This window comes from Sorex araneus, chromosome X, assembly GCF_027595985.1.
Source record: "Sorex araneus isolate mSorAra2 chromosome X, mSorAra2.pri, whole genome shotgun sequence".
Lineage (NCBI taxonomy): Eukaryota > Metazoa > Chordata > Mammalia > Eulipotyphla > Soricidae > Sorex > Sorex araneus.
In genome coordinates, this window is record NC_073313.1 from 12515479 (window position 1) to 12540658 (window position 25180).

At 41.9% G+C, this 25180-nt stretch overlaps 1 protein-coding gene across 5 annotated transcripts in view; it reads left to right on the plus strand.

The window, feature by feature from the left end:
* The window catches only part of FRMPD4 (FERM and PDZ domain containing 4), a 574641-nt gene that overhangs the window by 471938 nt on the left and 77523 nt on the right, over positions 1 to 25180 (plus strand). For all 5 annotated transcript variants that reach the window (XM_055120214.1, XM_055120217.1, XM_055120213.1 and 2 more), the window contains exon 4: positions 49 to 151. In XM_055120214.1, coding sequence (XP_054976189.1) covers positions 49 to 151 — 103 coding nt within the window. The remainder of the gene's footprint in view (positions 1 to 48; positions 152 to 25180) is intronic.

Here is a 25180-nt window from a genome sequence, read left to right on the forward strand (position 1 = left end):
TGGCATCCCATCGGTCTTCTCAGGTGCTTATTTCTTCTCTGTCTCCAGGTGGCCCTTCAGAAGGCAAACTGATCCCGGGAGATCAGATTGTGATGATCAATGATGAACCAGTCAGTGCTGCGCCAAGGGAGCGGGTCATCGACCTGGTCAGGTAGGTGTTTCCCCTGGGCTCTTGATCTGCAGCAAAGATGGCTGCACAGCTGAGATCTCAGCCAGCAGAGGAAGAGCTTCCTGCGGGCCAGAAACATAAGCCCAGCCCTTCTCTTCACTGAGCTCAAATATAAAAGCACATGTTCCTGGAATAAACACCTGTTTTATCCTGGGTTACCATTCAGGGTGCTCATGCTTCAGCCTGAATGTTCTATGACTCCTATTTCCGTTGCTCTCTGCAAAGGCTATGTTTTTTTTAACCTTACAAAATTACTAACACATTGATATTCCATAATCAAGGAGATCAAAACGCAATACCTGAATCGGTTTAACTGATGAGTAATTTTATATACATAATCCCATGGATACACAAACATACGGTTCACTGCTTTTTTTTAATACTTGACTGAGTGATTCATTACTGAATTTTGAAATCGTCAACCAAGGCAAAAGGATAATTAGGTCAAACCTGGAAGAGTTTTTAAAAGGTGCTTGGCTTATTGGTTTAATTTTAGTATAGCTGTAAATAATTCATTGTGTAATTATTTTAATGGGGTAACAGAAACTGCTTTTTATGTGATGATTAAGCATTGGTCAAGAATGTCCTTAGAAGTGAAATCGAGTTGTACTCCTGTGGTGAGTTAAAGGAGGGTGGGGTCTGTAGATATTTTCCAAAGGATGCTTTGTCAATTATATGGATGGGTGTTCCCTGTTGCTTCGGGGTGGGAAATGGCAGTGGAATCCTGTATGAGAGATAATGGTGTGTAGTATTTGTCTGCATAAACTTACCTTCTCAAGCAAGCTGAAAGCCAAAGCAAGAGCTGTCAGAACCCCAGGAACTGAGAAGGGAAGCATTTTAACATGTCTACTCTCCCATCAAAAAGCACATATCGTTGGGAAAGGTATCCAGTGGTGTACTGCTAGGGGTTTCTAGAGCAAGCCTAGTTCAGTTCCTGCTTCATGAGAAATGCTGAATGGCATTTAGAAGACAGCAAGATAGTAGTAGGAGGGCTTCACTTTTAAGATGCCAGTACAGAATGCTTGGTCATCCAGCTTTAGGTCAAACACAGTGGAACCATCACAGCTGGCTGACAAAGTGCCTGTCCTGGTGGGCCCTAGAAATCTCCCAAACACCTTCCTCTGTGAATGCTGATGCACAGGAGTGGCCACTGGGTTTCTTACATCAGGAACCAGACCAGGGGATACCCCAGCCTTCCTGTGGAACTGGAAGGCAAGAACTGGGGCAGGATCTCTGTATATTAAGGCCCCACGGGTTGACCACGAAGCTGCAACATTGCCATTTGGAACCACTTGTCTCTCTTGATGCCCATGGGGTTTAGCATGCCTCAATCAGACCACTGTGGATTCGGGGGTGCCATGTTGGAACTAATGGCACTTCACTTGGTCATCTTGTGCTCCCCTAATCACCCCCCTCTGTGACGAGCCTTATTGGTTTCTGTGCCCGTGGGATGAGGGAAGAAACAAAATGTCTGCCTTTGTTTAGCTTTACTCTGACCGAGTGGCCAGCTGCAAGACAGTGACAACACTATCTAAACTGCAATTCCTTCTTAACAACCTTGCCAGGGGCTTCTTGGGAGATATTTTCCCTTCTGGTTTAAGGAAGGGAAGAGAAAGTGGTGTTTCCATAAACATAAAGTAAACATAAACATAAATGTGTGCTAAAAACTCAATGAAGGGTTACAGAGATTGTACAGCCAGGCACATGTCTTGTATGCAGCCTACCCAGGTTCAATGACCAATACCTAATATGTTTCTCCAAGCCCTGTGAGGAGTGGTCCCTGAGTGCAGAGCCAGGAGTAAGCCCTGAGCACTTAGGATGTGGCCTAAACATCAAATAAATAAAAGCTCAGTGAATATGTGTGCAATCAATGAGTTGATGAAAAAAGGGCTCCCTGAGGGTAGCCCCCAGGCCAGAACCAGCCTGTATTTCACACAAACACTGAGCTAAGAAGGAATTTTATCATTTTAAACAGGTTGGGAAAATATGTTTCAAGACTGCTCTGTGACCTAGGAAAGTCACGTGAAATTCAAATTTCAGGCTGCCCCAGTTAAGTTTCATTTGAAACCTGGTACACTCCTTCATCCGCATTGGTCTGAGTCTGAGTCGGCTTCCTCCAGCAAGGCTGTTGGCCCACAAAGGCAAAAATATTTGCCATCTGGCCCTTTTCAAAGTAATGTTTTTTTTCTGGCCAGAGAGAGTACAGGAGGTAAGGCTCTTACCTTGCATGCACCTGATTCAAGTTTGATTCCTTGGTATTACTTATGCCTCCCCTCTTCCTATCAAACACTACCCATGTCATTCCTGATCACAGAGCCAGTAGCACCAGATGTCACACACACACAGACACACACACAAGGGTTTGTCACCCTGCCCTTTCAGAGTCAATAAAGAAAACTAACCTGTTGCATTTTCCCTGGTTAAACCAAATTTTGGCTCAAGACCCAATGATCAACATAGATCATTTCTCTCAACAGGCTTACAGCCAGCTTCCCAGATACCTGGTGAAGTTGTGATGACTTGGGGAATTGAAAAAGGTGGGCTTATTTATTTATTTAGGATTTGTGGTCCTACCCAGCAATGCTCAGGCCTGACTCCTGACTCTGTGCTCAGGGATCATGCATGGTGGGGCTATCTCAGGGGATTTGAACCCAAGTTGGCCTCAGGCAAGGCAAGAACCTTAATTCACTAGATGATCTTTTCTCTTCCCAAGTAGCAGCCCCTCTGGGGCCATGCAAGATCCAGAGGAGAGCTAGAACCCTCTCTTTGGAAACCTCTCTGGAACTCCCTCTTTCGGCATTGGTGACTACAAGCTGGCATTCCTTCGAGGCTCGAATATGGGTTCTAGGTGGCAGAAAAGACAGCCCCTCCCAGCACCCCTAACCATGAAGTAGTACTGGCGCAGGCCTGGATTCATCTACCTTGCATGCTTGGTGCTGGTTCACCTGAGCAGGCCCTTGGATAAGGCCCTGGCGGGTCAGATTCTCTTCAGGATGTGTGCTGGACCCTGTCACAGACAGAAGGACCAAATCCCCGTCCTCTGACCGCTGTGCACTTCCCGCTTCCAGCCTGCCCAGCACACAGCAAGCAGGGTGCTCCTTAGCAGGAGCAGAGCATGTTGCACTTCTTAAAGAGTTCTTCCTGGGGGCTGGAGCAATAGCACAGCAGGGAGGGCATTTTCTTTTTTTTTTTTAATTTTTATTAAATCACCATGTGGAAAGTTACAAAGTTCTCAGGTTTATATGTCAGTTATACAATATTCAAACACCCATCCCTTCACCAGTGCCCATATTCCACCACCAGAAACCCCAGTATACCCCCCGCCCCCACCCCCTACCCCCTACTGTATAACTAATGAATTTCACTTCATTTTTTCTTTACCTTGATTACATTCCATAATTCAACACAAAACTCACTATAGTTGACATAACTCTCTCTCTCTTTTTTTTTCTTTTTCCTTTTCCCTTTTTTTTTTCCTTTTTCCCCCTCATCCCCCTTCCTGCGCCTCATAGTATGGTGTACGCCACGCCGCGTCGGCCAGCGTGGGGCTTTTGCTTAGTTCACAGTCCAGAGGTGGCTGCTACATTAAAAACCTTCAATATTTCAACAAAAACTTACTGTTATTATTTGGAGTTTCCCCCCCAAGTCAAACCTGTTCAAATGGAACCGTTTCACATTGCTGACAAATCTAAATGTTAAGTCGCGCGGACGCGGCTTTATAAATCCAGGTTTTGTATTTCTGTATAAAGTCCAGGGAAAATTCTGCCAGAAATTACATAGCCCAGCTCACAGTCCCAGTGCATTGCTGTAAGAAGTCTCTGAATTCAAAGTCTTTAGGCGAGAGGGTCCGATTCGCGCTCAGCGGCTCCGGATTTATCTGGGCCGAGGGCATGCCGGTTACGCCCCCTTCCCATGAGTTCCTGGGAGCCCCCAAAGTAAAATTAGAATACCTGTGGGTTTGGAGTCACAGAAGATGGCGCCTGCCACATGGGTGCCGCCAGCCCGCCGCTTTCTGTGCAGGAAGACAGGGTGGGGAGGAAAAAAAAATCCACCCCCGGCAGCACAGAGTTGTAGCCCAGTTTGGTGTCCCAGTGCATCGCTATCGGATGTTGCGCTGGATGCCCGAATGTGTTACATCTTTGGAATCAAAGTCTTTAGGCGAGAGGGTCCAATTCGCATTCAGCGGCTCCGGATTTCGGGGAGGGCATTTTCCTTGCACGTGTCTGACCCAGGTTCGATTCCCAGCATCCCATATGGTCCCCTGAGCACCGCCAGGAGTAATTCCTAAGTGCAGAGCCAGGAGTAATCTCTGTGCAACCGGATGTGACCCAAAAAGCAAAAAAAAAATTTAAAAAAGAGTTCTGCCTGGCCCAGGAGGTGGTTCAGTGGTAACGTACTTGCCTGGCCTGAGTACTTCCCTGGGCACAAGTCCTGGCACCACTGGGAGCAAACCCCAAGGCACCAAGCCAAGAGTGGCCCCCAAGCACCTCTGTTTGTGTTCCCCAGCCCTAAAAATTCTTTTTACTTTCAAATCACTTCATAATTGGTGTAATCCCAGAAATATGAATATATCTTTATAAAAGTAACGGGGAAAGGGGGCCGGAGAGATAGTGCACTGGGTAGGGTACTTGCCTGTCACCCTTTCACCAGGGGATCCGGAGCCAATCCCTACAAGCTCACATGGTCTTCCGAGCCTGCTAGAAGTGATTTTTGAACGCAGAGCCGGGAGTAATATCTAAGCGTCTATAGGTGTGGCCCCCTCCTCCGTGGCCCCCATCCCAAGTAATAGCTTCTTTATTTCAACCAAATAATTCCATGTACAGTGGCATGCAGTGCAGTTCACAGAGAGGAAATGCTGTTGACTGTGGAGTTCTTATTGTAACCAATACCTTCAATCTCATTAAACCATAGTTTTGAAAGAACATTTCTTACTAATGAAACAATTTGTGCGTTAGAAAAAAAATTTGTGCCTTCCCATCAGTTTAGTCATCTGTCTGCCACATGTGTACTAACCACAAAATTCAGCTCTTGTGAAAGAATCTCTTTTTTATTGGGCTTTTCAGCTGATACGTACTTTAATGTCCTATCTTCCACAAAATGAATTCCCATTCTATTTAATAAAATGGCCCATTTTCTTTGCCACTAAGGAAACACAGAAAAATGCCACTCTTCATTTTAATAATACTGTAAAATTCTCTCTTTCAAGATTGGCATTCATTTATTTGCCTAAGTGGGTTAGTCTTATTCTCTTACTCCCACCCCTGCTTTATTGGCTTATGAACCATTTTTTATTTCCACATACATTTGTGTTTCTTTGTGGATTCTTTTTCTTATCATTTGGTTGCTCTATTAAAGAAAATTTTTCTTGAGAAAATGAAAGGGTTTCTTGGAGACCAATTTACTGCTATAGTAACCACATTTGGGTTTTTCATGTATTCTCAAAAAGAGCAATAATTGCTGCGCTGAAATTATATGAGTTTCATTCATCCCATAGTTTTCTAAGTTGTTAACTCTACCTTATACTTTATGGTGGTTGAGGAGCAGAATCTTTGAAGAAATCCTGCCCTTTGTAAATTACCATCTTTTTGATCTTCACAAGTACCATAGAATAATTTCCCTTGGCTTTTCACAATTAGATAAATTAGCTTAGTCTCCAAAATTTCATTTCTAAAAACAGTGGCATATAACTGTTTGCAGATATTATGTACCATGCCCCATCTCCCTAGACTTCGCCAACCCAATTAAATGCATTTGACTTCAACAACTAACTATCGTGCATTAACTAGATAGTCAACGTGATCTAGGACCCTGGGGATATCTAAATACCTGAAACATGATAACTGCCTTAAAGGACACTTCTAATTAATTGCCCTGTATTTCTGACTGCAAGGCTCAAGAGGGTGGGTCGTGTTGAGGAGGAATGCTTAGGGGGGCACGGATGGGATTTGTGAGAGTGTTTGATGGTGTGACAAGGTAGCTGTTGATAATGAGCAGAAGGGCAGGATAATGAGCAGATGCAGAGAGAAAGAGGGTTGAGAAACAGATCTTGCCTTTGTCCCTGGAAACCCAGGCCCTCCGGACAGACAGTTACTTCTGAAGCTGCAGCTGTGGTAACATCCATGGTCCAGTTGCTATTTTGAACCTCAACCATCAAATTTGTTCTTGCTGCGTCTCAATTGCCGATGAAGGCAGCAACAGAAATCTCCTGGCTCATGTTAGACTGGAGGCATAATTGAACTGCATCCATCCACCCAGAAGACTTCACGTGTATAAACAGTTTTGCATATAATATCCTTCCCTTTGACCCGTTGTGGTCAATATGCACTTTATAATCCCAGGAACAGGCCGGAACGATTCTGGCCACCTACAGTTCCACTGGAGTATGGCAGTGAAGACCTAGTATGTGAGTGACAGGTTATGGCCTCTGCTTTACAGCAGTACAAACTTTGAGCCACCCAATCTATTAGGAGAAGGCGCAAAGTTCACACTGCTAACCGGCTTCCCCTTATGTGAGAAGGCTGCTATTTGTCCTTCCATCTGTCTCATCTCCCTGTCTGATTTGGGTATTCCCACTGATTGGGTGAGTGGGCAGTGATAGAGCTACAGAAAGTTGCCCATGTTTCTTCCCCTGCTACACTACAGTCCTGGGATTGGATAACTTTTCTATGGAGTGCTTAGTTAATTTTAATATGGAACCAGCTATAATAAGAAATAAGAACCAACGGTAAATTACTGAGCATTACTTTAATTCACAAAGGATAAAAAGTACCAGTTTCTAGTGATATTCCTTTTACCTAAGAAACTAGTACATATAAAGCATGAACATATAAAGCATGTACATATATAAAAATATGTATATATGCATGTATGTACATATACATACATATAAAGCATGTGCGTATAAAGCATGTACATATTTTACCTAAGAAACTAGTACATATAAAGCATGTACACATTTCCATTTAAGATTTGGAAGACTGTTCTAACTGTTCTAACAATCATGCTTAAAACTTGATTCATGTCTTCCTGGAACATGCACATCCTCACAAAAGAAACGAGCCATCTTCTTTACACAATCAAGGATAACATTTATGGGTGGCTTTTTTGACCCTTCAAGGATAAAATACATTATTGGGACTGGAGCGTTACAGCAGGTAGGGTGTTTGCCTCACAAGTGACTGATCCTGGGATTTGCTCCCTAGCACCACATATGGTCCCTCAAGCCTGCCAGAAGTGATCCCTAAGCCAGAGCCAGGAGTAAGCCCTGAGCACCACCAGGTGTGGCCTTAAACAAGGATTATTAAGGTTAGCATTTTTAAGTCCTTATAGTATGCTCAGTATTCTGTTGAACACTATGATTATGAGAATTCAGGAACTGGGGAGATAGTATAGGAGTTAGGGCACCTAGAGCCCAGAAGAGACTCCAGCACCTCTCCCTGAACTTTTGCTGGGTAGAGCCCTGAAGGTCCCCAAGCACCAACAGGTGTGGCACTGGTGGCCCCTGAGCAATTCTTGGGAGCCTCCGTCCCCTCCAAAAAATGAAGACCAGGTCACACTTATATAGTGATTACTATGCCCTATCTTGAATAGTTATTTTATAGTAATGAACTCAGTCTTACAATGATGAATGGGTACAATAGTTTCCTCTAATTCACACATGGGAAACAAGTCACAGTAAAGTTCCACAACTCTACTAGTGTGACCAACAATCTAGTGTTAGGAAATGGTTAAGTGAAACTCAACCCGCTCTTGATTGAACACACTTAACCTCCTCATCATACGTAGTTCACAAAACAGTCCTGTGAGCAAATACTGTTTATTGTTCCCACATCACAGAGTGGAAGCTGAAGCTTGGAGAGCTTGAAGCCCTCACTCAGGATCAGATGGGCAGCACACAGTACCAGTGGAAGAAAACCAGTACAAAAGGCAACCGGTTTAACTATCTGGTAAACTGAGTTCTTATTTGGTGAACCCAGCCAGAAAACAGGAGATTTGGAATTGTGCGCTGCAACCTGGGTCTTAGCCCCTATGCTCAGCACCATGGACACCATTTTGGATCATGACACAAATAGCCTGTCACCTATCCCAGGTTCGCTAAGCAGTTGAAGTTGGTAGGAAGTACTCAGGTGTACATGCTTATTACAGTTGATGGGAGACTGGCAGCTTAATAATAGCAAAATAAACCATTTAGAAGGCATCCAACTAAAAGTCAGATCTCAGCACATCTGTCTTTTTTTTCAGTCCCTCCTCACCAGAATTATAATGGAAAGTCAAATCAGATCATGTTCCAGGGATACTGTGTCTGCAGATGAATACATTAGGAAGGTCACCTTCCTGTCTAATTTCGGCTAGGCTTAGATGCATCACAGTGCTGCTTAGTCAAATAACAAAGCAAAGATCTACTGAGCATCCAGCACATAAAATATGCACAATGATGTATGATATAATAAGGCCTTAATATAGTAAGACCAGCAAGCAATTTCAGTGAAAACACAAAAAGAACAGCCTTTTGGTATGCTGACACTACAAATTGTGGTCTCACCTAATACACACTTGCAATGTACACGTTTCCTGAAAATTGCAAATCACCAGAGCCTGAGGAGAAAGAGGTCAGCAATTCTAGAAAATGGAGTTTGTGGGAAAACATTCTAATAAAGATAAAGTAGAAAAATGAATTGGAGTTCATAGTTCATAAAGGTTACGGTGACATATAGTGATGAAAATTAATAAGAAAATGGCTTCACTCATTATTTTAATGTCCCTTAGAATTGGTAATGACCGTCTTCAACTTCCTCATTAAATATCTTCATAATTGTAAATTTTTGTGCAACTCATTTATTAAAAATAAATGTTAAAGAACCAGAAAAATATTTCAATTTTAGGGATTGATTTCTCTTGTCTCGTATGGTTGACATTACTGAAATGTCTTAGCATCTTGTATTGAGGAAAGTAAATGAAAATTAATGAAATATGATAATTATTGGTCCTATGCCACGTTCTGTTTATCAGGGTTTTTTTTCTGCTTGGTGGCCACATCCAGCAGTGCTCAGGGTTTGCTCCTGGTTCTGAACTACCTGCTGTAATATAGTTCTGTCCTCTCGTTTTTCAGTTTTTTATTAGTGAATCACCATGAGGTACAGTTACAGAATTACAAACTTTCGTGCTTACATTTCAGTTATACAAAGGTCGAGTGCCCATCACTCCACCAGTGCCCATTTTCCACCACCAATGGTCCCAGTATCCCTCCCCCCATCCCTACCCCATCCTCCCCCCACCCCACCCCAGCTCTGTGGCAGAACATTCCCTTTGTTTCTCTCTTTCTCTCTTCTTTTGGGTGTTGTGGTTTGCAGTAGAGGTATTATGTGGCCATCATGTTGGGTCTATACATCTCCCATCCCGAATGGGCCCTACTAGCACCATTTACTTGGTGGTCCCTTCTCTACCTGAGCTGCCTTTTCCCCCAGCATGCAAGGCCAGCTTCTAAGCCATGGAGTAATCCTCCTAGTACTTATCTCTACTGTTCTTGAGTGTTAGTCTCCCATTCTGTTACCTTTTAGAACCACAATTATAAGTTTTTCTGTACCCCTTCAATGAGAGATTGGAAAGATAAACAGTAATCATTTGGGTGAGAGGCTGGAGCAATAGTATAGCAAGTAAGGTGCTTGCCTTGCACACGGCTGACCCAGGTTTGATCCCCAGTATCCCCTATGGACCCCAAAGCCCATTGCCTTGTATGACACCTAAACAAAATAACAACAAAAAATCATCTTGGTGATCCTGGTTAAAACATGTCCAGAACCAAAGTTTAAGCCTCGTTTTCTAGGTATTTAATAGAATAGTCTCCAGAGCTCAAATTCAAAGTCCTTTTTTACACAGCATTACAGTAGGTAGGTGTGTATGACTCTCAGTTCAAGTGCTCGGCTGTGCAAGAAATGTATCATTATATATAATAGTTTAACTTTATTAATAATTGCTTTTCTAGCATGTGGTCAATTCATGTCACTTTCTCAGTGTATAATCTGCACTTGGGTGTGGGGTTGGTTTAATGGGAGGATGAGGTATTGGGACAGGTGAAGTACAGTGACTTTTTGGCCACATCATCCATCCATCTTACTAGAATAGAGTTTTCTGTGATACGTTTGTGTTCAACTGTTGTGTCTTTTGTTACCCAGACAGGAAGCTCTGTGCCTTTACTGGTTCACCAATCAAGTCTTTTTAGCGACTTCTCTATTATCTTGGATTCACCTATGCCTCCTGAACAAGGTGGTCAGAGAAGAATCTCAAGGGCTAAGTCCCTCCAAGATTTTGTCACTTTACCAGGGTTCTTACTGAGAGAAGATACAGGTCACTGTGCTCTTTAACTTCACAAATCTATTTGAGGTTCTCAAGTGACTGTTCCTGGAGTTTCAGTCTCTGCAAAGATCGGGGGGGGGGGGGCTGCTCTTTCATAGGCATCCACAAATCAGTGCTCTTGTGCTTGCCCTAAACTTGACCCCCTTCCACCATCCTCTGACTAGTCCCCATGCTGGAGAGGAGAAGGCTTTACTTCGATTTATAGAATAGCCTTTCTAGCCTATAGTTTTCTCCCTCTGTTCCTGGAACCTAGATATTTCACTGCTTTTATAACATCCCTGCCTTGCAGCAATGCATGTTGTGTGGTTTGTCTAAATGGACAAAATGAATCGAGCTGATCAAATAAATGGTGGCCATAAGGCTGGGAGAGAAGCATTGGTGAATAGTTCACAATATTACCCTGAAACCGGATGAAAAGACATGAGCAGACATGTGGCTAAATATTAGAGAAGTCTCCATTCAAGTTTGTCTTCTGTAGTGGATTAGCCATGTGTAACCTTGAGCAGGAACTTTATATAATTCTCTATAAAATGAAGACCTACCCCATATAAAATTGAAAGAACTAGGTAAACCACAGTGAGTAAACCTCTTGGTAGAATAAGAACACATGGTAAGTCATAAATACATTTCAGCTCTTGTTTTCTTCAAGGTATCATCAGCAAAATCACCAGAACTGATGAGAAAATCGCTAAAATCTTCTAGTCTTTGTCTCCTAGTCAGTAAATGAAAACTAAGAATTTGCACTTCTAAGCATTTGTCTATGGATCAAGAGAGATAGTGTGTGTGAGCATTTTGTGCCTCGTTAACAGTTCAGTCTTTGTGTCAGATGCTGCCATTACTGTGCTTAAAATTGCAGAGTCGGGGATTGTGGATCACAACTCAGGTATTCAGTCAAACCCCAAAAGAAGAACCTCAATAGAAATCTAGACTGTTAGGATGAAGATAACTTGAGCGACTGAAAAGCCCTGAAGCTTAGAGTTTGCAAAAGTAGTCCGGGCTCCTGGCTGAGAGGCACGAGCACAGCAGTTAACTGTCAGTGGATCTGATGTGGGTCCATGTTATATGTAAACCAATTGGGAGAGGATCTCTTGTAATAAAACAATTTGCCAAAACAGAGGGTGGGCTGGAGTTCACCCATAACCTGATTGCATACCCCAGTGAAAGTAAAAAGACCTAATCAAGGATGGTCAGTTTTGGATACCTTGGTCTGGGTTCCCAGCAGGGAGAGGGAAATTTCTTATTATGAAATTTAATAAGAAAATAGCTTCATTCCTTCTTTTGATGTTCCTTAGAATTTGTTAGTGACCATCTCCAACTTCCTTGATGTGCAGTGACTTGGGTGGACTCCGCTGTAAGAAACTGTGAAGGGTAAGAGCTGAGTAACACCCTCTGGGTGTTTGGGTTTTGATCAGGGTGAGAAAACCCCCTAAAGAGGACATAAAATCAGAGGCTGTTCAGCTTTCTTTGCTAAAAATAGTAGTAGGGATAAAGCAAATATTATAAATTATGTGGCCACCTCAAATCCTTTATGGAAAGTGAAGAAGAGATGGGAGCACGAAAGCAAATAGGTGAACAGACTTTGGTCATCCTTTTCATGATCTCAGCTCCGATTCACCTCTCAAAGTCAATTATTTATGTATTTTGGTCTACAGAAATAAGTATAAAATTTCATATATGTCACAGAGTGTTTTCAGTACTTGTAAATGTGTCTTTCTTAATCCCGTGTGTGGATACATCTTAAGGATTTTTTTTTCAGCACCAGGGATTAAAATCCAGGTTTCATACATGCAAGAGTATGTTTCTTAATGACAGGGACTACATCAAACTAGCTTTATAGCCAAAGAGAATTATACAAAGGTTGAGTATAATAGTAGTTTATGAATTACTATGATAGCTAAAATGGGTACACCTCATTGGATAATAGCTGTCCTTCCATGGTAAGCCATTCCATCCTTTTTGCGGTTCACTCTGCCATCTTCAATAGAGTATCTGCTTATCTGCTTCATCCCTGTCAAACTGATACAAGGAAGAAGCTAGAAGAACTGGCAGCAGCATTTTCTCGGCCAGGTCTGCAAAGGGGTTGTTTGACACTTCCACATCTCTGTCCTCCATGCCTTTGTTGTTGTTGTTGTTGTTGTTGGGAGGGCTTCTTTATTTCCTTGTAATTTTGGTTTGGGGGCCATCACAGTAGTTCTCAGGACTCACTACTCAGGACTCACTCTGAGCATCCTCTCAGCCGTTGGCAAAAGCCCAGACACGTGTATGAACCTTGGGTACAGAAAGCTAATAATAGTCCAGCTGCGTGTCCAGGAAGTGTAGGAGCACATTTGCAGAGTACACAGCCAGTCTCTGAATAGATCCTGTTTTACTCATTATGTTAGTCCTCATGTCTACCACCATGCTGAGCCCAAGATTGAAAAGAAATTAGTGTTTGCAGAAAGACCCCTAAAAGTGAATTTAATACCACCCACCTTTAATTAAATGAGTACATATAATTCACTTTGTTCTTTTAATCGAATATAAGTGGATAACCTTTCAGACATTGTCCCAGAAAGAAGTGCTTTGCTTGTCTCACGATGTTGCATGAAAGCTGTTTTTTTTTGTTTTGTCACATCGTATGTTCTAAACATCTCCCTCACTCCATCAGTATCTTTCCACTGCGTTATTCCTCTCTTCCTCACTTACGTACTTCACTGTTCTCAACCTCTTCGTGGCACCTTAGACAGTTCATTGATTTGAAATGAGTTATTTGGTCAGTGATTTAATGACCTATCTGCAGTTAACCTGCCCCCATGCCCTTGTGCAGTTTCAGATAATATACCAAGCATATCCAGAGTTATATTTATGCCCAGACTTAACGTAGCCCGTGGTTTGAATTTAACTCAATAGCTCATTTATCTTGTGGGAAAATGCAGTATTTACAGGGATCTTAAGGGTTGCATTTATACCCTACATGCATCATTCTAAACATATAGACTTGAAGGTTAGCATCTTCTTCCTTTCCTAAGTGAATCAGTGTTTAAACTATCTAACTCCCTGCACCCCCTTCATGTTGTTAAGATGCAGAGTAGGGTAGAGCAAAATAGACCTGTATCTGGCAGCAGTTGCAGTTTGACCCTCAATATCTCACAAATGAGTCTGTCATTTGGGACATGCAGTAGCTTTAGAGTCATCATCCTTCAAAAGAATTGGATGGGACTGTCTATGGGAGAGAGATCTCTTTTCGTTTCTTGGTTTTTTTGGTTTGTTTGTTTTGGCCCATACTCTGCAATGCTCAGAGATTACTCCTTGCTCTGCATTCAAGAATTACTCCTGGTAGTGCTCGGGGGACCATATGGGATACCAAAATCTAAACATCTCCCTCATCAACCCAGTATCGAACTTGGGTCAGGCATGTGCAAGGCAAGTTCCCTACCCACTGTACTATCACTCCTTATCACTCCAGCTGAGCCCTAGAGACAGTTCTTTATTGCAGGGCTGTCTTTGAATAGAAGGATGGTTAGTGTCTGTGATCCCATCTATTACATCCTAGAGATGTTCCTCAGTCACTGGGAATACCCTACCCTTGGAGAATCACTAGAGATGATTGTTATGTATGATTTTTTTCTTCTTAAAAATATTATGATCAGTAGTAGACACATCTCACCTCTTTCTCCAGAGGGTGCAATTTTACAATTCCTGCATACACATGGCTCCCCAGTGGGTGGAAATGTCCCAAGATGGCAGAATATTCATTCAATGTTTGAGAAGAGAGGAGGGTGGTAATGAAGCAAGTCCTGTCCCTGTTCCCAAGCAACGGAGCGGGGAGGTAGCAATTATCAAGATCCACCCTCTCCCTGCTGCGAACCCAGATGGTGTGGTAACAGAGACCCCTAGGTTCATAATCTAAATGGAAAAACTGTGGGTTTTATAAATAGGATCTATAAAAATGCATTGTTTTATAAATCTGCACGATGTGGCCAAAATTACTCTCTAAACAAATTAGACATGAAGAGGGATTTTATACTCCTTGCCTTCTTGCCACCTTGTTTGTTTGCATGAAAACAAAAGAAGCACTTAAATCAATTTTGTTTAAAAAAATAACAGAAAAAAGTCAACGATCCACCATTTATTATTGCCTTCTCTGTGCCACATATACGAACTCCTCCTAATTGGAGGCAACTGAACTCGTTTACAATTAACAAACAGGATTAGGAAAATCTAATAGTATATGAGAGTTTATACATGTGTGTGCATATGCAGGCTCTAGATTATACTAGTGGGTCCCATAACTTGCTAAAGGTCAATTGAGTAATAGTTGATGAATCAGGAAGTCAGTCCAAAGACTCTTGTGCTATATGCAGCCTGTTGCTGCCAGGTGTCAGGGTGCCTCAAGGCATTGTGGGAACCAGTCTGCAGCCACTGGGGTGGACTAGCCACCAGAGGAAACACCGAGAATGGTGAGAGCTCAGTAACACTCCCCCTCCCCCTTTTCATAACTTAGAAAAGAGGAAAAATCTCCCAACACAGAACTGAGAGTGTGGGGGGCCAGAGAGAGAGTACAGCGGGTGAGGTGCTTGCTTTGCACTTGCATGCACCCAACCTGGGTTCAATCCTCAACACTGCATGTGGTATGTGGTCCCAAGTCCCTCGCTTCCCTCCCCCAAAATGACCCTTGAGTGCAGAGCCAAGAGTAAGCCCTGAGACACTGCCAGTGATCCCCCAAACAACAACAAAAAAATTAAAACTGAGAGTGTGTTTCCTGCAAGCCAACTAGGCAGGGGGTCAAAATAGAGATACATTATTTATAAACATAAATGAAATCAGTCTTACAGTAAGTATGACAGAGTGAATAGTTCATACACACTACATAGTTCTTTATTTAGTGCTGGACAAAATGTAGAAACAAGAAAATGGAGACTTTTTAGGGCCATTTGTCTACTCTGAAATGCCTTCAGATTCCACATACAAACATGAGCCCATAGCTCTCAAATTGGTCTTATTCCAAACATGATTTTGCCTTTATTTCATCATCTTAGTTTATTAATATTCTTTTATCTTAAATCATTTTAAAATATACCAAATTATATAGCACCACATAGTACACATTAAAAAGCAGTTAATAAGCCATTTGAAAACAACTTAAAAGATAAAATATAGACTCATTTCCTGCATGTGGCACATCTGTTTAGATAGAAAAATACCCCAAATTGTAGATCTTGTCTTTTAGACAGAAACAATTATAATATGCTATTATTCCAAATAAGATTTTTATTTTTATTTCAATGTCTTTGTCTTTTCATATTGGATATTTCAAACATAACCAAGGAAAATTCATTACTGATTCTGGGTCAAATAATAAAAGATGAGAAAAGAAAAGATTTGTTTTGTTTCCCATACAAGAACTTATTACTGTTAAATATATCCTTTTCCCTTTTGGCTCATTGCTGCTGTTCTCTTTATATTTTTATGCACTAAATAGTATACATCTCTATGTCTAATAAATTGGATTGCATTGGGGGATGAGCAATCTTGGATTTTGCAAGAATCATATCAGAGCTAAATTTTCATCACATACTCTGAAACTCTATCCCAGAGTGTTTTCATTTATATTTAATGTTAAATCAAGGATATTAGAGGTGGAAGAGAGTATTCTTCATTGAACCCAATCAACATTATCAGCTTACTTTAAAATCCAGAAATAATAGTTAGAATGGTCTCTCTAGTAGAGCGCTATGTGCTATCTACATAACTTGGAGATTGGTAATTTCAAAACTGAATAGCAAAACCCAGATACCAAGGAAACTTCTTTTTGAGATTTGTCACTGTATCACTGCCATCCTGTTGCTCATTGATTTGCTCGAGCGGGCACCAGTAACATCTCCATTGTGAGACTTGTTGTTACTGCTTTTGGCATATCAAATACACCACAGGTAGCTTGCCAGGCTCTGCTGTGCAGGTGAGATACTATTGGTAGCTTGCTGGGCTCTCTGAGAGGAGCAGAGGAATCGAACCCAGGTCAGCCACATGCAAGGCAAATGCCCTACCCTCTTTGCTATGGCTTTAGCCCTCTGAGATTTATAATAAAAAATATTATCAAATTTGGTGAAAGCTACTAAAAGTGAGAGTTTTACGCACACACACACATACACACACACAAACACCACTCACATTTCTCACCTTCCAGTTTCCTGCATGTATTATGTTTCTTTAAGCATAGTGAGGTACCAGTTCCCATTATTTTACAAGGTAATACAATATGTAAGAAGCCCGTAAAAGTAGCCTTCCCCTGTGATTTCTTTTTTTTTTTTGCATGGAGTCCTCCTTGGGACCTCAAATGTAGGATATCTTAATACTTACAGTTAATACATCTATCTTAATACACAGTGGCTTTGATTAGTAAGAACCTCTTAGGCAGAAGTGAAGCCTAATTCAAACTGAAAAAGCAAAATAGGGAATCTGCTGGCTAGAGGAAGGCAGAAGGAGGCGGGATGGAGCCCACCTGGCACAACGGAAGTCCCACCCCTCCCTGTTTTGGCTCCTCCCACTTTCCTGTGTTGGTGTCTTTCTTGGGAGAGTTCAAAGTAGCTCCAACACAAACCAGAGCTTCAGACTTAAATGTACGAGCTTAACAACCCAAGGTGGGAAGGGCCACCATTTCCCACAATATCCTACCAACTTCCCAGGGACGCTTTCCACCGGTCCATGTGATGACTGTCCATGGATCAGCCCACCTCAGTTTGCAGCATCTCATAGTGGTGAAGGTCTGTGCTAGGAGGGAAATTTTGGGGTGTTATTAAAGGAATCCTGGCAATGCAGAAGAAGCGACTGTGTAACTACAACTGATCACTCGTGACTGCACTTTTTTGGGGAAACATGACGAAACAGTTTGAACAGGATCCTAAGTGTAGAAAAATCCATCATCAACCCCTGTTCTCATCACCCCGCACCAATGGTCATTCAGCCACACCTCCAAGACACTTTCCCACCTACCCTTTGATATTAAAGCCAACTCCAGGCATTGCATTGTTTCATCTATAAGAATTCTGCAATTTGCCTCAACGTGGATGGAATTAGAGCTTACCATACAGTGTGGAGTCAGTCCAAAGGAAAGGACAGATACAGAATGATCTCTCTCTTAGGCGGGCCTCAGATACACAGCAAGGTCCAGAGGCAGCGTAATGAGAACTCATCCACACAGCTGAGTTGGTGAGGGGAGATTGAAAAGGAGGAAATAGGTGGTTGTACTGGTTATGAGTGTGATGTTGGGCTTATGTGCATGAGAAACTATTATTTTTTTTCTTTTTGGGTCACACCCGGAGATGCTCAGGGGTTACTCCTGGCTTTGCACTCAGGAATTACTCCTGACAGTGTTCGGGGGACCATATGGGATGCTGGGAATCAAACCCGGGTCAGCCGCGTGCAAGGCAAATGCTCTACCCGCTGTGTTATCACTCCAGCCCCGAGAAACTATTATTAACAGTATTGTAAACCACAGGATCCCATTTTTTCAACAAAGAATTCAGTATATATCTCTAAAGGATAAGTATTCCATATAAAATATTAAGATCCAAAATAGTGCTATCGCACTTTATAAATTAGCATTTTCTGAATATGAGCCAATAAACAGTATTCAAAATCTCTTCCAAGGGCTCAGAAAGTAATTTCTATCACAGTGTATTTTCATCAACAGCCACATAAAGTCCATAGACTGTCCTTTGCTAATGGCTTAAGGCACTTAACCTATAGCTTGCCCAGCCACCTCTCTTTTATTGTATTTTACAACAATTTATTTACATACATCTTAAAAGTGATTTGCTGCTAAAGACTTCCAGAGCCAGGATTTTTAAGGTGCATCCCAGGGTGCTGTGTCACCTGGACTGTTTTCTGCCTTCCCTGTAGGAGTCTGTGTGTCTGTCGTGGAGGTTACCTGTGCTCTCATTCTCCAGGAATGTGTGGTACCTGGTTGCATTCCAACATGGTGGAAGCAATAGTGGAAACAATGACTGATCATTTTTGCCAATATCTGTCATTTCATTGGTTCTTTCAAACAGGCAATACTCTAATTCCATCATTCCTTTTTCTTCTGGGGGGATTAGGTCACACCCAGGAAAGCTCATGGGCTACTCTTGACTTTGTGCTCAGGAAATAGTCCTGGCATTGCTCATGGGACCATATGGAATGCCAGTGATTGAATCGGGTTGGCCACATGCAAGGCAAGCACCCTACCCACTGTATTATCATTCCAGTCCCCCATCATTACTTCTTTAATAATGAGCTGAGTTGGCTCTCTAAAGAGAAAATATTTGGTTACCTTGAAGAATATTTATATCAAGGGCAGGGCATTGATATATTTCTGTTCTTTAAGGTGCCATTTTTCAAAAACAGTTTACAAAACGATGTGTGTTTTTATTGGCATTTCTGAAAAATGTGTGTTTTAAAATTTGTTCATTTAGCAGAGCTGATTGGAGGCCACACCCAGAAATGCTTAAGGGTCACTCCTGATGCTTCTGGGGGACCATATAAAGTGCTGGGGACTGAAACTGGGTTTTCTGTGTGCAAAGCATGCATACAACCCAATGAGCAAACTCTCTGATCCCAAACTAAACTGTTTATGAGCATCATTATGAATTCATAAATTTAAATATACTTGATATATTTAGAGCCATGAGCATTACTATTCTTGCTGAAGCTCAACTTTTCTCATCATTGTCCTTTCAACATGGCCCTAATAGTATCTCTTATTTTCTTGACATTAGACAAGATGCTCAAGATTGGAATTGCATCTTGTTGCTCCAAATTTAGAAACAATCTTTTCTCCAAGGATCATGATTCCTGCTAGTAGGAAATGTATTTAGTTATCTGAATGATAGCATTTTCACCAGGATATATTGAATAAATACAACTGTGAGCATTTTTAAAAGATAAAATACATTACGAGCATGTATAATAGATTTCATTCCACGAAGAGCTAAACATTCCAAGTAAACTCATCTATTTTAAATCTGTCTCCTTTTTATCAGTGTGTATAAAAATGATAATTTTTATCACAATTTCTCAACACAATAGCCTCAGAATAACAGTGCCGCCTCAAAGAACCTGATCAACAAACATAAGTTATATTTTGATAGCTGTTCTGTATCTTCTAATTGCATATCCCACAAAAATACTTAAAATCACTCAGAAGATTTTCTCTGTATCATTCTGCCACTAACCCAGTATAAATATTTCATTTTGATTTTAATGATTAGGGTGACTCTTCTGTTTCATTTTGTTTAGAAAGTATATATAACTATTACCTTGCCACCAACTGCATACACAGGTTATTTTATTTTATATGCAATTTTTAAGAGCTTCTGCTAAACCATGGTTTATAATTTTATCAATTATAGTATAAAATCATACATATATGATTCCAAAATCAGATCTTTAAATTCCATATTCAAGGGAGTATAAATTTTTTCCAGCCCTATTTCCTCTCATATGCATAATGCTTATTTTTGTACAGTTCATTCTTCTACTGTCTAATATAAACCCATGTTCAATCCCTTTACAATTTTTAGAAACAGTAGTATGACACATTTTTACTCACTTTTCTATTTTTTCACTCACCTCTACATCCTATTGTCCCTAGATCTTATTTTCTTAAACATGCCTGTGTATACATTTTAGCAAATAGGAAGGTGTATAGTATTCTTTAGATGGTTGTAATTATTCTCCTTCTTTTCTGCCCGCATTTCATTTTTCTATAATCTGGCCATTGTCTGTTGGTTTCAGACATGGATAATGTTTTATATTCAAATAATATCACATTAGAACACTGCATAACTCTCAGGTATATCATTGAAAACCCACACGTGCACATTAAGTTACCTATGAACAGTATTAAATTAGTTAAGAGGCTTTGTTTTTCCTCTTTTTTTTTTGGTCTCTTCCTGAGCATTTGACTTGAACTAATGCCTTTACATTGACAATGTATTCTAATATCTATAATGCATGCAGCGACCCAGTCAGCTCTCTGTAGACATTCCTCTATTTGCTCTCCCTCCCCCTGCATCCTTTCTGGAGAGACATGCTGCATTTGCTTTGTCAGAACAGAACCAAGCCAGATGCCACCGTGGCCCTGAGAGCATCAGAATGGTGGTTAGACAAGTACACATGTTGTGTCTCCCCACACTTCAGTGACTACTGCAATGGCTGTTGCTGTTGGAATGTCCCTGGAAGGGAGCTTCCGCCACCCATGGGAACCTGTTGGCAGTTCCAAGGGGTTTCTGGTCTCTGAGCCAATCATAACCCTCTTCCCTCCCTCCAGCATCACCCACCCTGACACTCTCGGTGCTGTCTCCTATGTGTTTCTTCATGCTGCTGTTTTTGGTCATGATTTATGACTTCTCCCCCTACTTGCTTTCTCCTGGTTATTCCCTTGTTTGGCAAGAATTCAAGGTTACTCAAACTATTTTACCAGGGTCACACAATCCCACAGTAACTACTTTTGTTTTAGTAAAACATTTTCCATCAGAAGAAATCTTTGTAAATATTCTGTTTAAGAAATGCTCACATAACCATGCACAAAAGTCAGATCAAAATGGATTAAAGACCTCAACATTAGACCACAAACCATAAGGTACATTGAAGACAAGGTCGGCGAAACCCTCCACGATATTGAAGATAAAGGTATCTTCAAAGGTGACACGGAACTAAGCAATCTAGTAAAAATCTGGAAAAAACCCGAATTCCCCAGAACGGATGACTGGTTGAGGAAACTTTGGTACATCTATACAATGGAATACTATGCAGCTGTTAGAAAAAAGGAGGTCAAGAATTTTGTAGTCAAGTGGATGGGCATGAAAAGTTTCATGCTGAGTGAAATGAGTCAGAAAGAGAGAGACAGACATAGAAAGATTGCACTCATCTATGGTATATAGAATAACAGAGTGGGAGACTAACACTCAAGAACTGTAGAAATAAGTACCAGGAGGTTGACTCCATGGCTTCGAGGCTGGCCTCACGTTCCGGGGAAAGGTCAACTCAGAGAAGCGATCACCAACTACATTGTAGTCGAAGGCCATGTGGGGGAAGGGAGTTGCGGGCTGAATGAGGGCTAGAGACTGAGCACAGCGGCCACTCAACACCTTTATTGCAAACCACAACAGCTAATTAGAGAGAGAAAACAGAAGGGAATGCCTTGCCACAGTGGCAGGGTGGGGTGGGGGGGAGATGGGATTGGGGAGGGTGGGAGGGACACTGGGTTTACTGGTGGTGGAGAATGGGCACTGGTGAAGGGATGGGTTCCAAACTTTGTATGAGGGAAGTATAAGCACAAAAGTGTATAAATCTGTAACTGTACCCTCACGGTGATTCTCTAATTAAAAATAAATAAATTAAAAAAAAAAGGATATTTGAGATACTAAAATGTTTAACACACAAGTAACTAATAAATTTTGATTTCATTTCTAATAAAAAAAAAAGAAATGCTCACATAGCACTTTAATTAGCATAATTTTCCTAGAGTTGTTCTCCCAGGCTTAGAAAATGTCCTGCTGTTTGAAAAAGTTAGAGTGGGGCTGGCTACACAGCTCAAAAGACTGGAGCACATGTTTTGCATACAGGAGCCCCGGGTTCAATCCCAAGTAACGCATTGGTTCAATCCCCAGCACTGTGTTGGTTCAATCCCCAGCACCACGTTGGTTCATTTCCCAGCATTTTGTGGTTCCTGAGCATCACCAGGAGGCACCCCCGCCAAGCACTGTGCCAGCAATAGTCCCAGAGCACTGCTGGATATACCTTCTCCTCCTCCCCCAATAAAGGGAGCAAATGATTGTGTTAGTATGGAAAAAAATAGAACAACTCCTCTGTTAAAAACAAAATTTTTCCTTTTTTTTCCCCTTACAAGTTAATAGACTCGTTTTTACTATGCACATGTCATTTTCATTATGAAGATTAACTGTTGAGAATTGTACACCTGTGGACAGCGAAGTCTAGATTTTGACTTCCTGCAGAGTAAAGTGTCTGTTTTTAAAGTAGCATGGGAAATATTTTATCCACTGAAGACATAAGCATTCTTTTTACATTCTCTATTCTTCCATGATTAATATATGTGTGTGTAAAACTCATCTTTATGAAATAGTAGGCATACAGAACAGGGTTTTTTTTTATCATAAGTGAGAATGCAGAAACCCATAGAAGTGCAGTATTTTCCCAGAGCTAGACAACCTGTGCCTAGCAGAGCTCAAACCCGAGTAAGTATGCCCAGGGGGGCTATTGAAGACGTGTGCTCCAGAACATATGCGCCATTTTCAGTCCAAGGTAAAGAGAACTTAGACTTTTCATTTGCTTAAAAGATTGTGGGAAGAGGAGGGGGATGGAGAAGGTGTTTGAAACGGGTTGTATAGCCTAAACATTGCAATTCAATCGATTTTTCCCCCTCTTCCATGTTTTATAAGCTCCAATTCAGTGTTACCAGGGTAGTTTCTTCCCACCTCTGGATTGAAAAAGAAACAGAATCAAGGCTATTTTAGGCATCTGTCAGGCGTAATTACCTCTTCGCTTAGAAAAAAAATCTTTATGTAAGAGTAATGCAGATTGGCATTTCTTCAGTTTAAAAGAACGTTTCCAGTCACCCTTTTAAAAGAACGATCCTTATTGATGATAGTTATTTCATTATGTTTTGATAGATGGGACAATTTCCCAGTGTGACCTTGACATCAGAGATTTTACTTTTAATCTGGTCTCTTTCTTATTTACCTGCAAGCTCCAAATACTTCAAATTTCTTTCTCCCTCTCATTCTAGTTCAGAAACTGTTGAGTGATACAGCAAGTCATCTGGGCTTGTCCCTGGTTTCTTTCCACAAAAACTTTACACAAATTATGACCACTAAACTGTGGCACTGAAATGACAATTTAGGTCTGGAGAGAGGAGTGCACAGGAGGTAAGGCACTTGTTTTGCATGTGGCTGCTTACGCCAGACCCTAGTTCAACCTGCCAACACTGCATGTGATCCCCTAAACACTGCCAGGGATCACTCTGGAGCAAGGAGTCATGAATATCCCCTGAGCACTGCTGGCTACGGCCCCGAAACCAAAATAAAAGAGTGAAGAGAAATGACAATTTAGTGAATTTAGGGAATATATGGACTGAAGCGATAGCACAGCAGGTAGGGTGTTCGCCTTGCACGTGGCCGACCTGGGTTTGATTCCTCTGTCCCTCTCAGAAAGCCCAGCAAACTACCGAGAGTATCCCGCCCGCACAGCAGAGCCTGGCAAGCTACCTGTGGTGTATTCGATATGCCAAAAACAATAACAACAAGTCTCACAATGGAGACGTTACTGGTGCCCGCTAGAGCAAATCAATGAACAACAGGACGACAGTGCTACAGGGAGTATATGAATATTTTTTTTTATCAGTAGCTATGTAATTGTGCTTTAGGTAGGGCTCCCAGAAGTGGGCCCCAAGATGAGAATCCACATGTGAGTGACATCATAGGAAGAGTTCCCCGGAAAATTAAGTGGGGGGACATGTAGGATAACGAGCACATGCAAAGTGGAAGAGGAAGCTAGACCGAGATGCTGATCACCAGAGCCCCAGGGTAACCGGTGGGACCCCCAAGGGAGTTATAGGTATCTTGCACACCACGCCTTCTGGCGATTCTGTCATAGGGAAGAGATGGAGCATTGGTCCCCCTGCTTCCCAGAAGGTTCTGGTTAAGGCTGCCCGTGGGGCCTGTGCCATGCTTCTGGGTGTCAGGCATTGCTGTTGCCCGAGGCACTTCTTAAGCCAAAGGTCAAGTCCACACTCTGAGTAGCAACTTGAACCCCCACCTCTGGTATTCTGCTTCTTGAACTTGCTGCCTTCCAGCACTTTTCCAAGGACATTTTAGGCAGATAAAGATAAAGAGAGTTCCACAGATAAAGACACAGAAGTTCAAGTGTGGTGTTGTTTTATAGAAACACCTCAAATTATATCCCAGAGACCTTCTGTACCTAACTCAGTGTCCGGCATTCCACATTCATTGCCAGTTATATCTAGGGAAAAATGGTGAACCAATTTGACTAGAAATAAAAATCTGCTACTACACAACTAAAGTAGCCCGGCAGTTCTGGCTGAGGGAAGAGATTACCACTCCTTGAAGGCTATTCTAAGGAAATTTTTTTTTCATTAAGATCTCTCTGTGGAGAACAGAAACAGAGGGGAGAAAAAGCCGGTGTTTCAGCATGTTCCTGGGTGCTTGACAGATTTAATCAACTCAGCAATATCATGCGTAGTACCACTGCCATTTTAGACAGTTAGCTGAAGTGGGTTCACCCAATAAATATTTATTAAGCACCTACTGTGTGCCAGGCATTGTGGTAGGGCTGGGTATAGAGTAACAAGGAAAGCAAATCTGGTCTCTCCCCTCCTAAATAGGTGGTCTGGTGAAGGAAGCGGGATGGTCCAAAGGGAAAGGAGCTGACAGATGCACAGATAATTACAACTGACCAGAAAACCTGCTGGAAAAGCCCCGGGACCCGGGGAACAGTGATGTCATAGGACTAGGAGACTCAGGAAATCCTCAGGATGAGACGGTACTCAAGCTGCAGCCTGGAGGGTGGGAGCAGGTCAGCAGACAGGGTGGAGCAGAAACGGTCTCGTGTGTCCAGGAAGAGATACAGAGCAGTGTGGTTGTCTGCAGTAGCAGAGGG